The 13,589-nt window shown below is 43.6% G+C and overlaps 1 protein-coding gene across 2 annotated transcripts; it reads left to right on the top strand.

Annotated features, from left to right (window-relative positions):
• Positions 1-1,235: 1,235 nt before the first annotated feature.
• LOC140207545 (uncharacterized) lies at positions 1,236-12,872 on the top strand. Of its 2 annotated transcripts, none has more exons than XM_072276082.1 (3): positions 1,236-1,381; positions 3,946-4,109; positions 9,622-12,872. In XM_072276082.1, exon 3 carries the CDS (start codon positions 10,022-10,024, stop codon positions 10,724-10,726), a length of 705 nt encoding a protein of 234 aa, XP_072132183.1. In that variant the 5' UTR covers positions 1,236-1,381; positions 3,946-4,109; positions 9,622-10,021; the 3' UTR covers positions 10,727-12,872. The 2 variants fall into 2 exon arrangements, with proteins under 2 accessions (XP_072132183.1, XP_072132182.1); XM_072276081.1 differs by having other exon boundaries at positions 3,942-4,109.
• Positions 12,873-13,589: the final 717 nt, after the last annotated feature.

Below are 13,589 nucleotides of genomic sequence, written 5' to 3'. Positions count from 1 at the left end.
GGCTGACGGCGCTAACCGTGGATTTAACCATAAGAGAGAGAGAGCGATCTGCAGACAGGCAGTCGGCCAGTCTAAAGAGAGAGAGAGAGAGACTGGAAAAGCTGATAGCTTCAGTCTGTCGTAGCTGAGGCTTGGAACTCTCCTATGCCCACAAGAGTGGGTTGATCATCGGTAAACGGAATCACAACGAATGTGTGTGGCTATCACTTCATAATATCCACAGGAGTGGATTTTGGAATATCTTGGGGGACCGCTAGTGTTAACCCTTGCCTGGGTATGTTGTGTGGTAACCCCTGGAAAACCGTATTCCTGTGACAGGTCACTTTCGCTGATAACTTGTATGTGGACGGATTCAACGAATAAGAACTTCGACGACGGTTATTTTGGCGTAACGGCCTTTTCTCTACGTTTCACCCTGGATTACAAATATCTCTCTCCCATCATTTATTCCGTGGATTACTGAACTTTCCTACTTCACCGTCTCAAGACTCTAAGCTTTGTTCCCTCAGGCTCGATAGTTTGAGAGTTATATTTACACATATATACACATAACACTGTTAACTTTCCTTTATACGGTTAAGTTACTATGTAATAAGTAGGTATTAATAAAGATAACGATTTTAACATCAAAACCAGACTCTAGTGTGATCTCTATTGCTGCTGGTTCGTTTCTAAAACGTTACAGTTTGTAACACAGCTTTACAAAACTAGTTAGACCACATCTGGAGTGTTTCATACAGTTCTGGTCGCCCCCAATCTCGGAAGGATGTCGGGGCTTTGGAGAGGGCGCAGAGGAGGTTTACCAGGATACTGCCTGGATTAGAGGGCATGAGCTATAACGAGAGGTTGGACACACTTATTTTGTTTTGTACAGAGCGGCGCAGGCTGGGGTGAGACTGGATGAACGTTTATAAGATTACGAGAGGAATAGATAGAGTGGACAGATGATATAATTTTCCAGGGGATTGAAATGTCTAATACATTCAAGGTGAGAGGAGATGTGAGGGGCAAGTTTGTTTATTTCCACAGAGTGGTGGGTAGCTGGAATGCTCTGCCTGGGCTGGGGGGTGGGGAAGAGAGAGAGAGAGTTAGAGAGAGAGAGAGACACACACACACACACACACGTCACGTGACCCCGTTCGCCCCTCCCATTTAACCGCAGATGGGCAGCATCTGCGCGTCTGTTTCCGAGGCCCCACCCTCGGATGATGCAATAATCACTTCGCGCATGCTCACAGTCTCCGAGTGAGCGGTGTTTACCTTTCTCCTCCAGTGCTGAAGCGGATCGTCTGTGATTTCGGGAAAGTGTCCTCGCTTACTCGCTTGGGGACCCGGGCGTCGGGGTCACTGTTTGCGGGCCGAAGATATCACTTTCCCATTGGTGAGTATAGATCCTGAGCGGGAAGATCCGATGTTGGCCGTGAGCCCGGAACTGAGGGCCGATTGCTCATTTAGTACCCAGTTATCTGGGCTCGTCAAAAATGTGTAGACTTCACTTAATCTGCATTGAACGATTCAAACCAGGAGCCCAGGCTGTATATTTCCGCAGAATTGAAATAGCAGTCCCGCCAACAGGTCATGTGAGGCTGCTTCCAGCAGATTTGCCCCGCCCTCCGCTTTGCGACGCACGATCACGTGGTATGTTTCGTTAAACCCAGGATGTGTGGTGATGCTTCCTCCATATTGTGTTGGGGAATCTGATGTTGGCCACTGAGTCCCGTTAACTTCCCCCAACTCGCCTCGCTTCCTGAGGCTCCTCGCGTCAGTCCTTGAGCATTATGGCTGTTGTGTCTTCTCCCTGACTGGGGTGGGTGAGGGAGGACGTCCCAGGTTGAGGGGATGTTTGATTTCACTGCCTGCTTACCGAGGGACTGGGAAGTCTAGGGGGGAGAATGGTTTCTGTGATGTGCTGATCTGTATCCAAAGGTCTCTGCAGTTCCTTACAGTCACGGGCAGAGTAGTTACCATGCAAGGGGTTGAAGTGCCCAGATGGGAAACTTTCTATGGTGTGCTGATAAAAATTTGGTGAGGGTCAAATTGTAAATGCCAAAGTTCTTATTGTTTGTTCTAACTTTGTCATTTTAAGATCTTTTATACGGTAGTGTGTACTATTAATTCTGTATCTATGCATTGCTGGAGAACCATCACTGATCCTCCTTGAACTTTTCTCCACCTGGTTCCATTTGCTCATTCCCTGCCCATCTTGTTCAACCTCTGTCCAGTCTCTCTCCCCCCCAGCTTTAGTGATGTATATCAACCATCTGGGTCAACCTTGGTCCACCCTGCATTACACCTCTTCAATAATATATATCAGCAATCTTTCTTCTAACACTTGTCTTCATTGCAATGTGTTCTTTTACAGCTTTGGCCTCGCTGAGTTATTTCTGGAATCAGTTTTTGTGAGCTGGAATGCCAGAGGGTCATCAGGTTCCAGTTCTGTTGTACATTGGTGTGGAGGTGCTAGTTGTGAACTGTGACTGGCTGACACACTGCAGCATTTTACTGGCAGCAAAGAGTACTGGGAGAGTTGGTGCTTGGGCTATAATCCTGTGATTGGCATTCCAGGGATATGGAACTATTGGTGTTTTGGCTTTGACTTTGGTCACTGCTTCTACAGATGGGGCTGGGTGGTCGTCCTTCTGCAATGAAGCAGAAATTTCAAGCAGCTGGACATTGGTTGTGGGGGAATCCCTGACTGCACCACCCAGTCTGAGAGGTGGGGACGATGTGTGAGACTCTCGGTGTGGGTAAGTGGCACGTCCAGCTGTGTGGCTGTGTGAGGTTGGGTCCTGGGATATCGCAGTTTTAGATCCAAGTAAAATGGACCCGGGTTTATGAGGTGTTGAGCGAATATTTCTGGTCTGGGATCAAATATTCATATCTGGAGTTCCTTTGGAAGAAATGGCTGTTAATCTGAGGAGCGAATGAGTTTGTATTCCATCCCTCACAAGGAGAGGCTGTGATCAAATGGGCTGTTCTGTGTTTACACCAGTAGAAATAGACCTGGGGGTTCAGTGTTCAAACTGTGTATGGAAATTCCTCCTCACTGTCACCTGTCTGTCAGGCAGTGGAAATCAAATAGGAACTCACGTTGCTGGTGGTCTGCACTAAAAATGGAAAATTGTGAATCCATTCTGACAGAAGATTGTGAACCTGAATCGTTAAATTTGATGCTCTCCCCACAGCAGTTCCTTACCTGTTGGGCGATTCTGGTGATTCCAGTTTCTTTTTTTTACATTCACCCTGGAATGGTTTACATTTCCTGATTGTCTGTTATACGTGAAAATGTGTTCAGTGTGGTTGTTGCTAACAAGGTTCACATGAATAATCTCAGAAATGATCAGCTTTATGAATGAGGAGCATTTAACGGGGTGGTGAAAGCAGGTGTGTGGTTAAGTAAACTGACTGAATGCTGAAAAGCCTGGATACAGTGGACATGGAGAGGACGTTTCCATTACACAGAGAGTCTGATTTGACAGCACAGTCTCAGAATAAAGAGGCTTCCCTTTAAAACTGAGATGAGGAAAATTTCTTCAGCCAAAAGATGGCTGATGCGTGGAATTTGTTGCCACTGAGTGTGGTTGAGGCTGTCATTTGTGTGTATTTAGGGCAAAGATTAATATATTCATGATTGCTAAGTAGCTTCAGGGTTACAGGAGGAAGGCAGGAATATAGTGTTGGAATAAATCTCAGCCATGGTTGAGTGCTGAAGCAGACTCGATGGATCGAATCACCTAATTCTGTTCCTCCATCTCATATCTTACCATGACTGAACGATGAGTCCTTCCTATCCCAAATCAAGTCTTGTGACTTGTCAGAGACAATTACAGATTTGTTCACTGAGATCATTATATTTGTCTTCAATGTTTAGATTTCAGTGAGCAGAAATATTTTGTTCTCCTTTGTATTGTTGACATGCTTCATTATCTTTCATGTTAAAGTTAGACCTGCAGTGAGGGTTTTATTGGAAGAAAAACCCACAACTGGAAGTGAACCATGACTGAAGACGAGGGAACAGCAGCAAGTGAACCAGCCCGAGGACTGAGAGCACAAACTGGAGAGAACCCATCTGAATCAGGGTTTCCATTGATTCACCAGGAGAAAGTTTGGTGAGTCTCATTTACTCAGACACTGGTCCTTTAGACATTACATATCTGTACAAAGTAAGGTAGGGAATAGTTGAGGTGAGAATGAATGTGCCCAGAAATATCAGTTATGCCTCTGTCAGACCCAGTTGCAATCACTCCAGGTCTGGTAATATTCTGTCAGTATCCCAGCTCTTTAAACTCACGCACATTCTCTCAGTGTTTGCTCATTTGAAGAACTTGCATCTTCTGAAGTAGCTTTTGGCCGGTTCTAAGTGTGGAGAGGGAAAGATGGGTGCTTATATTTACTATCTTGCAAAAAGAGGTAATTCTTTGAAATTGCTTGCTGCAAACTCACTACCCAAACTCTGGAGAACTCCACGAGGCACAGGGCCTCGACTCCAATAAACAGCTTCCTATCATCATCATCTGCTTCCTATCGTCTAGCTGTTCCCAACAAATATAATTCCTCTCAGTGATCAACTATCGGAATGATTCACTCACTTTTAGATGAATGGGTACCTACACTGTTGGGGTGTTTAGATTGCCGGGAGACAAGGACCACAGGGACGAGAGGTCTTCAGTTAACTGATATGAACCTGTCTTTACCCTGCTGGCAATTCTGGTTTATATCAGTAAAACTGTTGTTTCTGAAAATACAAAACAACGAGACACTGCACTGACTGAACCACCCCAGACCAGATCACTCTGGGAAGTCTCCCTCAGAAACATTGGAGTTTTGTGACCCAACTCGAGACAAGCACCACACTGCCCACTCTACGGACAACATGGCAGAGCAGGGTATCTTGCAGGGGACTTTAAATCACACAATGTTGGTTCATTGATGAAACCCATTAGGTTTCCTTCGCTCACTCCCCAAAATCATTAAAAAACTCCATTAAACAGCTTTTCAGTACAAACTTTCACCCATATGTGACGTCATTCTGATGCCCCCACATAAAACCATAAAACATAGGAGCAAAATTAGGCCATTTGGCCCATTGCTCCTGTTCTGCCATTTATTCATGCCTGTTCCAATTTTCCTCATTCCCAGTCTCCTTCCTTCTCCCCATAAACCGTCATCAATCAAGAATCTAGGAACCTCTGCCTTTGATATCCATAAGTACTTGGCATTCACAGCATCTCATGACAAAGAATTCCATAGATTCACCACTCTTTGGCTGAAGAAATTCCCCCCATATCCTTTCTAAAAGAATGCCCGCCTATCCCCTTTAATCTGAGGTTGTGTCCTCTGGTCCTGGACTCTCCCAACACAGGAAACATCCTCTCCACATCCACTCCATCAAGGCCATTCACCATTTGATAGGATTCAAAGAAATCATCCTTTATTCCTCTGAGTACAGGTCCAGAGCCATCAAATATTCTCATGTGACAGGCCATTCAATTCTGTACTGATTTTCGTAAACCTCCTTTGAACTCTCTCCAGTATTAGCACATCCGTTCTGAGATAAGGGGCCCAAAACTGCTGAGAATAATCCAGGAGCTTTGTGAAGTCTCAACATTACATCCTCACTTTTATATTTAGTTTTGTATTTATATTTTATATTCTTGAACTGAATGCAAATATCATGCTTGCCTTCCTCACTAAAGACTGAATGCACAAATTAACCTTTAGGGAATCCTGCACAAGGGCTCCCAAGTCCATTTGCACCTCAGATTTTTTTTTGTACATTCTCTCCATTTAGAGAATAGCCAACCCTTTCATTTCTTCTAGCAAAGTGTATAATCATGCACCTCCGGACACAGTATTCCATCTGCCATTTCCTTGCCCATTTTCCTGATCTTTCTGTAGCGTCCCTACTCCTCCAAAACGACCTGCCCCTCCACCTATTTTTACATCTCCTGCAAACTTTGCAACAAAGCCATCAATTCCATCATCCAAATCATTGGCATATAACATGAAAAGAATCATTCCCAACATAGACCCCTGTGGAACTCCACTAGAAACCAGTAGCCAGCCAGAAAAGGCTGTCTCTATTCCCACTCGTTTCCTCCTGCCAATCAGTCACTACCTTTTCCCTGTAATAACATAGGCTCAGAGCTCGTTAAGGAGTCTCACGTGTGGCACCTTGTCAAAGGCCTGAAAATCCAAGCACACAACATCAACCAATTCTCCTTTGTCTACCCTGCTTATTATTTCTTCAAAGCATTCCAACAAATTTATCAGACAAGATTTTCCCTTGAGGAAACAATGCTGACTCCGGCCTATTTTATCTTGTGCCTTCAAGTGTCTGAATTCACATCCTTACCAATCGTCTCCAACACCGTTCAAACCACTGTCAGACTGAGTGGTGTATAGTTTCCTTTCATTGCCTCTCTCCGTTCTTGAAGAGTGGAGTGACATTTGCAACTTTCCCGTCTTTCAGAACCATTCCTGAATTTAGTGGTTCTTGAAGGATCATTACTAATGCCTCCACAATCTCTCCGGCTACCTCTTTCAGAACAGTGGGTGCAAACCATCTAGTCCAAGTGACTTACCTGCCTTCAGATCTTCAGTTTCCAAAGAACCTTCTCTCTTGTTGTGGTCCCTTCTGTACAGGTCCCACCTTCCCTGGAAGAGAGCCATGGAACCAAAAATCTTATCCCCTCTCCTTCCCTCCCCCTCCACATGCCTGATGTCATGCATGGTTTTGCTACACTGGGGTCTGACTTCATGTGTGCAGGTTTGTTTCTCGTGGTTGTGCAGTTTAATCTTTCTTCCATTCAGACAAGGGAGTGAGATCCAGATCTGTCACGTTCTCTCATTGTGGGTGGGCACTTTTTTTTTCATTGACTCTATTCCACTGTTACAACTTGCCAAAGTGCAGCCAATGTTTCGAGGTATATAACCCTATTAATGCAAGAAGGAAGCCTTTTCTGTTTTTCTGGGCTTCTCAAACATTTGTACACTTCGGTTAAATATCCCTCCGGAAGTTCCAGAGGAGAAGCTCAGTCTGTCTAATATTTCCACACAATTAAAGTAGGAAATTGTTTATTATTGTCATGTACCAAGGTTTAATGAAAATTTTGTCCTGCATACCATCCTCTCAGATCAACACATTACAACAGTAGGTTATGGTAATTCATTAACAGAGTGTAACAAAGCATTATGGTTACAGAGAAAATCCACTGCAGGTAGACATATGGTGCAAGGTCACATCGAGTTACATTATGAAATCAAGAGTCCATCTAACAATGCTGAGGAATTTTCAGTTTGCTTATAACAGCAGAATGGAAAATGTCCCTAGGCTTGGGAATCTTTAACTATGTTGCCTGATTTACTGAGACTGCAGGAGGTGCAGAGAGAGTCCATGGAGGGGAGACTTGTGTCCATGATGTGTCCACAGTTCTCTTCTATTTCTTGAAGTCAAAAGAAGAAAGTAGCCGTACAAAGGTGTGAAGTATCCGGATGGGATACTTTTTTATGGTGTAAACTTAAATTTGCTAGATGAATAGCAACACTACAAACAGTTCTTTACTTTATCCTTTTCCCCAGTTTATTTGTTCAAACTCAGCCGGCAAGAAGCTCGGGGCCAAGCATCAGAGAGACAGAATTCGTCTCCCTCTGGCGGCTCATGATGAATCTCTGTCCAACATGCAGAAACGTTACAGTTATAGAACTAGCGAAACAGAGAGCACTTTAGTTCAACTTGTATTCCCACCAAGTCTTTTGGAGCAAAACTTAATTTCTTAGATAAGAGAGTCTACTAAATCAGGGTCTTAATTACAAATGAATGTTCTGTCCAATCCTTATCAGTTATTCTCTTTTGTTAGACAAAGGAATGAATTTAGTTCAATTCGTGTCTCATGAGAACTCAACTCTACATAACATTCCCAAGAGACATCTGTGAGTCATTAATCTAAACAAGCTGCAAGCAGATTCCTCAGTGAAAGACAGAACAGAAATTTGCACACTATCCGGAACACAGCACACATAAGTTTGGACTTAGTTTTAACCTGTTATTTACAAGAGTCCAAGAATCATTTCTTACATCCCCCAATACCCTTAAAACTTCATCACCAGAGTGTTGTAGCAGATAGTTGCCTTTCTGACTGAAAACCTGTGACTAGTGGAGCGCCACATGGATCAGAGCTGGGTCTGTTGTTGTTTGTCATCTCTATCAGTAATCTGGATGATAGTGTGGTTAACTGGAGCAGCAAATTTGAGGATGACACCAGGACTGGTGGTGCAGTAGACAGTGAGGAAGACTATCATGGCTTGCAGTGCGATCTGGACTGCTGGAAAAAAATGGTTTGAGAAATGGAAAATGGAATTTAATGCAGACAAGCGTGAGGTGTTGTGCTTTGGTTGGAGCTGCCAGGGTAGTTCTTACACTGTGACTGGTAGGGCACTGAGGAATGTTGTAGAAGCAAGGGACATGGGAATACAGGTCTATATTTCACTGAAACTGGTGGCACAGTTCAACAGGATGGAAATAAAGATTTTGGCACATTGGCTTTCATAAACAAAAGTGGTAAGTAGAGGAGATGGATATTATGTTGACATTGTACAAGATATTGGTGAGGCATAATTTGGAGTATTGTGTGCAGTTTTGGTCACCAACCTACAGAAAAGATGTAAAAGAGTTTGAAAGAGTTCAGAAGAAATTCACAAGGATTTTGCCAGGTCTGGAGGTCTTGGGTTATAAGGAGAGATTGAACGGGTCTGGGCTTTATTCCTTGGAATGTAGAGATTGAGGGGAGATTTGATGGAGGTGTGAAAAAATTATGAGAGTTATAGATGGAGTAAATGCAAGCTGGCTTTTTCCGCTGAGATTGGTTGGGACTACAACCAGGGTCATGGGTTAAGGGTGAAAGGTGAAACATTAAGGGGAAAATGGGGGAAAACTTCTTCACACAGATGGTCATCCAGGTGTGGAATGAGCAGACAGTCCAACTGTTGCATGCGAGCTCAATTTCAGCATTTAGGAGGTTTGTATAAGTACCTGGATGGTATGGGTGTGGGTGTAGGCTGTTTAAATAGTTCAGCACAAACTAGAAGGCCCAAAGGGCCTGTTTCTATGTTGTACTTTTCTATGACTCTGTGACATGAAATAGTACTAATATTAATGTAATTCCTTTTAACAGCTGTGTGGACCAACCATTCATCTGGTCAGGAAATGTTTACATGGCTTTAAAACTGTGGCACTTCACATTGACAGTAGATAATAGAAAATCCCAGCTGTACGTCAACAAAGGCTATTTGTCTGACAGTGTTTCAGTTAGTCTGGGGCCAGGCACCCATGCAGCTCAGTGGGAACAGGGAATAATACCAATGGAGAGTGTTAAACTGAGCCAAGTCACAGATTGGAGATGCAGAAATGCCCGATTCTTATAGAGACAGGAAGAGCTTCAGAGAGTTTAATGGTCATTCCAGATACCAGTACTGTGCCCAGTTAGAAGATGATTTCTCTCTCCAACTTGTGTTGAACTTCACTGTAACAGTGTGATGCCAGATCACACCTTGACAACTCGAGTGATCTCTTCTTAAGTGTTGTCCTCCACTCATTGATGGATTTTATAAATCTTTTTTCAGGTTAAAAACGACAAGGAATATATCTACAGGAATCTCAAACACAACACACCAGTTTTGCTGTCTCTGTCCAGATATTTAAGAAGTGGAGCAAGGGATTCACTCGACCTTCCTTCCTGCTCAGACTGATGTGAGGGATTCACTCAATCATCTGACTAACTGGCATGCCTGTCAGTTTACACAGGGGTGAGGCCATTCACCTTTTCAGACTGTGGGGATTCAAGGTCAATTCATGAAGGTACATCAGCAAGTTCACACTGGGACAAGGCCATTCACCTGTTCTGTGGGTGAGAAGGGATTCAGTCACTCTTCCCACCTGTGGACACACCAGTCATTTCACACTGGGCAGAGACTGGTCATCTGCTGAAATTGTGGGGAAGGATTCACTCAGTCATCTGACCTAATGGCTCACCAGCGAGTTTGCACTGGGGAGTGGCCGTTCACCTGCTCGGACTGTGGGAAGGGATTCACTCAGTCATCTCATCTACTGAGACACCAGTCAGTTCACACTGGAGAGTGGCCATTCACCTGCTCAGACTGTGGGAAGGGATTCACTCAGTCATCTCAACTGAAGGTACATCAGCGAGTTCACACTGGGGCGTGGCCATTCACCTGCTCAGAGTGTGGGAAGGGATTCACTGAATCATCCTCCCTACAGAGACACCAGTCAGTTCACACTGGGAAGTGGCGGTTCACCTGCTCAGACTGTGGGAAGGGATTCAATCGGTCATCTCATCTACTAAGACATCAGTCAGCCCACACAGGGAAAGGGCCATTCACCTGCTCAGACTGTGGGAGGGGATTCACTCAGTCATCTCTACTGAAGATACATCAGCGAGTTCACACTGGGGAGAGGCCTTATACCTGCTCAGACTGTGGGAAGGGCTTCATTTTGTCATCCCAACTGAAGGTACATCAGAGAGTTCACAATGGAGAGAGGCCATTTGCCTGCTCAGACTGTGGAAAGGGATTCACTTCCTCATATCACCTACTGAGACACCAGTCAGTTCACACCGGAGAGTGGCCATTCACGTGCTCAGTTTGTGAGAAGGGATTCACTTCATCATATCGCCTACAGAAACACCAGTCAGCCCACACAGGGAAATGACTGTTCACCTGCTCTGTCTGTGGGAAAGGATTCACTCATTCATCTCAACTGAAGTTACATGAGCGAGTTCACATTGGGGAGAGGCCATTCATCTGCTGTGAACGTGGGAAGTGATTCACTCAGTCATCTGACCTTATGTAACTCTTGTTTTGGCTAGCAGTATAATATAGGGGGTGATAGCCCCCCAGCCCAGAAAAACTTGAGAAATCTCGTTTGGGTGGATACTGCACGATGTGTCCCCTGTTACAAATCAGTACCCTGAAATAACAAACAGTACGCAATCTGTGATTAAAGGATTGTGCTTTATAATTCTTACTTTGACTATATGGTTCGTGAAGAAATAAGAAAAAGGGCCCACTCTCTCCATTCGCGTCTTCTCATCTCTCCCCGGCAAAAGACCACGAAAATCTCTCTTCCAGACTCACAAGAAAGAACGTTTCTCTCATTGGATCACCCACACTCCAAAACCCTGTTATCTCTAGTCGTAACCCAAACATTGCTGCTGCAGAGAAACCATTACCTCAGCAGTGAAATATTACAGAGAGGCTATTATGTTAGCAGTGAAGCCTACAGCATGTTACACTTGTGTCACACTACCGGGTTCACACTGGGGAGAAAGTTTCAATAAGCTTCATGCTGGTATTTGTCCATCATTGTTTCTCAATGCAATTTCAGCAGTGACTGTCGGTGCTGAACTCTGCAATTATTGCTGCTGCTCACCACACCCAGTTCTGCACCCTGGTCACTGGGCATGGGAGGAGTTTCTTCTGCTGCACATTCACCTTTAACGGGACAGGAGTTTAATATTCTGGATCCTAGACAAATAATTCAGTTCTATTTTAAACTCTGTCTCCAGTACTTAGTGAATTTACAACACAACTAGTGTACAGAAGAGAGTCAACTCAGGCCATCTGGACCCTGCCAGTGATTCAGTTCCATGACAGTCCTTTTAAATCCTCCCCTGTTGTTCCCCTCTCGCTCTCCCTGTGGTGATGGCTTCCAAACAGTCACCACTCTATGAATTAAGAGGTTTCCCCTGAATTCTCTGCAGACTGAAGAAGTCGAGCTGACTGCAGTTCTGTCTGAGATATTCTTTGCCCCTCCAATCTCTGGGCTGAGGGAGAATGACATTGGGAGTTAACCTTCTTAATCATGACTCTTTTTCACATTATGGGTCATTTTTTCTGCTTCTAAAGGGTTGTTAGAAAACACCACTGTCCTCTAAAGACTGAAAACAGAATGGAAAACCATCAGTTGGATGTTCAACGGAGAAGAGTCAGAAACCAGAGGCGGGCACAGGGCAGAGTTTGGGGCTCTGGACGATGGTCGGGGTAAGAATGTATAATGAGGAGAAGGGTATCAGCAGCGGGGCGTGGCAACATATGTCAGAGTAGCAACATTTGGAAGCTGATTGACAGGGAAAATAATTTGTTTGTCTGACTGATGACACAAACACTGCCTGTTGTGAGGTGCTCCTCTGGTTGAGGAACATGTGTGTGTGGGGAATGTTTTTATCTATTGAGAGAGTTGTTCCTGCTTGTTTATCCTGTAATATTATATCCGGATGGTTATTACGGATTGTCCTATTAGTGGTTATGTATTGATTATCATATACTTTGTAAGATTTTTACTCTAAATCTGGATAAGGCTTGAATTTATTGTGCCTTTATGATGTTACGGTGGTCATTCATAAGTTTGTATTTTAAAGCAAGATTTTGGTGAATGATATTTGTCACTTGATTGTACCTATATAAGTAATCAGATTGAGTTAAATTCCTGCAGGATCCCAGAATGTTTTGGACTGTGTCTGGTTTCCCTTGGCATTTTCTGCATTTATTGCCTGGTTTGTTTGTCTTTAATGTAATTTTGATATTTTAAAATGTTAACTACCTTGTTCTGTATTTCCCCAAGAAACCCCTATTTCTGTGAAGAGGTCTCCAACTCGCAGTCAGGTGCTCGATGCTTCCCTATCACCAGCTCGTCTGCTCAGATCATTGGGATGTCTCCCATGGAGGGTCATACTCATTCCACTGGTTAATGTTTTCTTCCATAGTGATGATTCATTTTTCTGAGTTAGCCTCTCATTTAAGTTTTCTGGTCTGTATTTCTTATCAGAATTGTATATACTCGCATGGAGTGCTGAATCCTGTATTTTTGATGAAAATATATACTTTAGAAATCTTACCAGACTGTTGAGTGATTTTTTTTTAATGTCTGTTATAGCTCTTCCTCCTTCTGTCCTTGGTAGTGTTAATCTAAGTGTGTTTGAGTGTAAATTGTCTTTTCTGAATTTGTCATTTCAGTTCTTATTTTTTTTGTAAAGTTTCCAGATTGGAATGGAACCAAGATATTTTGCCAAGGAATATATTAATATGGGAATAGTGAAAGAGTTTATTGCCTTTGTTGTATTTGCTATACCATGGAAATATGTTTGGTAAATGTTCTTAAGCCTTGAAGTAAATTTTGAAACATGTTTTTGCTTTTTCACACTACTTTCTATTTTCTCTGCTTGTTGATATTCCAGATACCTGTGTATCAAGAGTTCTGATGAAGGGTCTTGGCCCAAGATGTTGATTCCCAACCATAGACACTGCCTGACCTGCTGATCTCCTCCAGCACATTGTGTGTATTGCTGTAGATTCCCAGCACCTGCAGGGTCTCTTGTGTCCCATATACTTGCATGTTTCTTGAATAGGACACACAGGTAGGCAGAGAAGGTTGTATGGTTCTGTTGGTAAAAAATCAAATCAAATCATTAGAGTCGGAAGGTGTTGAGTCACTGTGGGTAGAACAGAGGAATAGCAAGAGTGAAAAGACACTGATGGGATTTTTATAGAGACCCCCCCATCAGTAGTATGTATAT

The sequence above is a fragment of the Mobula birostris genome, chromosome 13 (genome assembly GCF_030028105.1).
Source record: "Mobula birostris isolate sMobBir1 chromosome 13, sMobBir1.hap1, whole genome shotgun sequence".
Lineage (NCBI taxonomy): Eukaryota > Metazoa > Chordata > Chondrichthyes > Myliobatiformes > Myliobatidae > Mobula > Mobula birostris.
The sequence above is the reverse complement of the archived record's forward strand: the minus strand, read 5'-3'. Positions and strand labels throughout refer to the sequence as shown.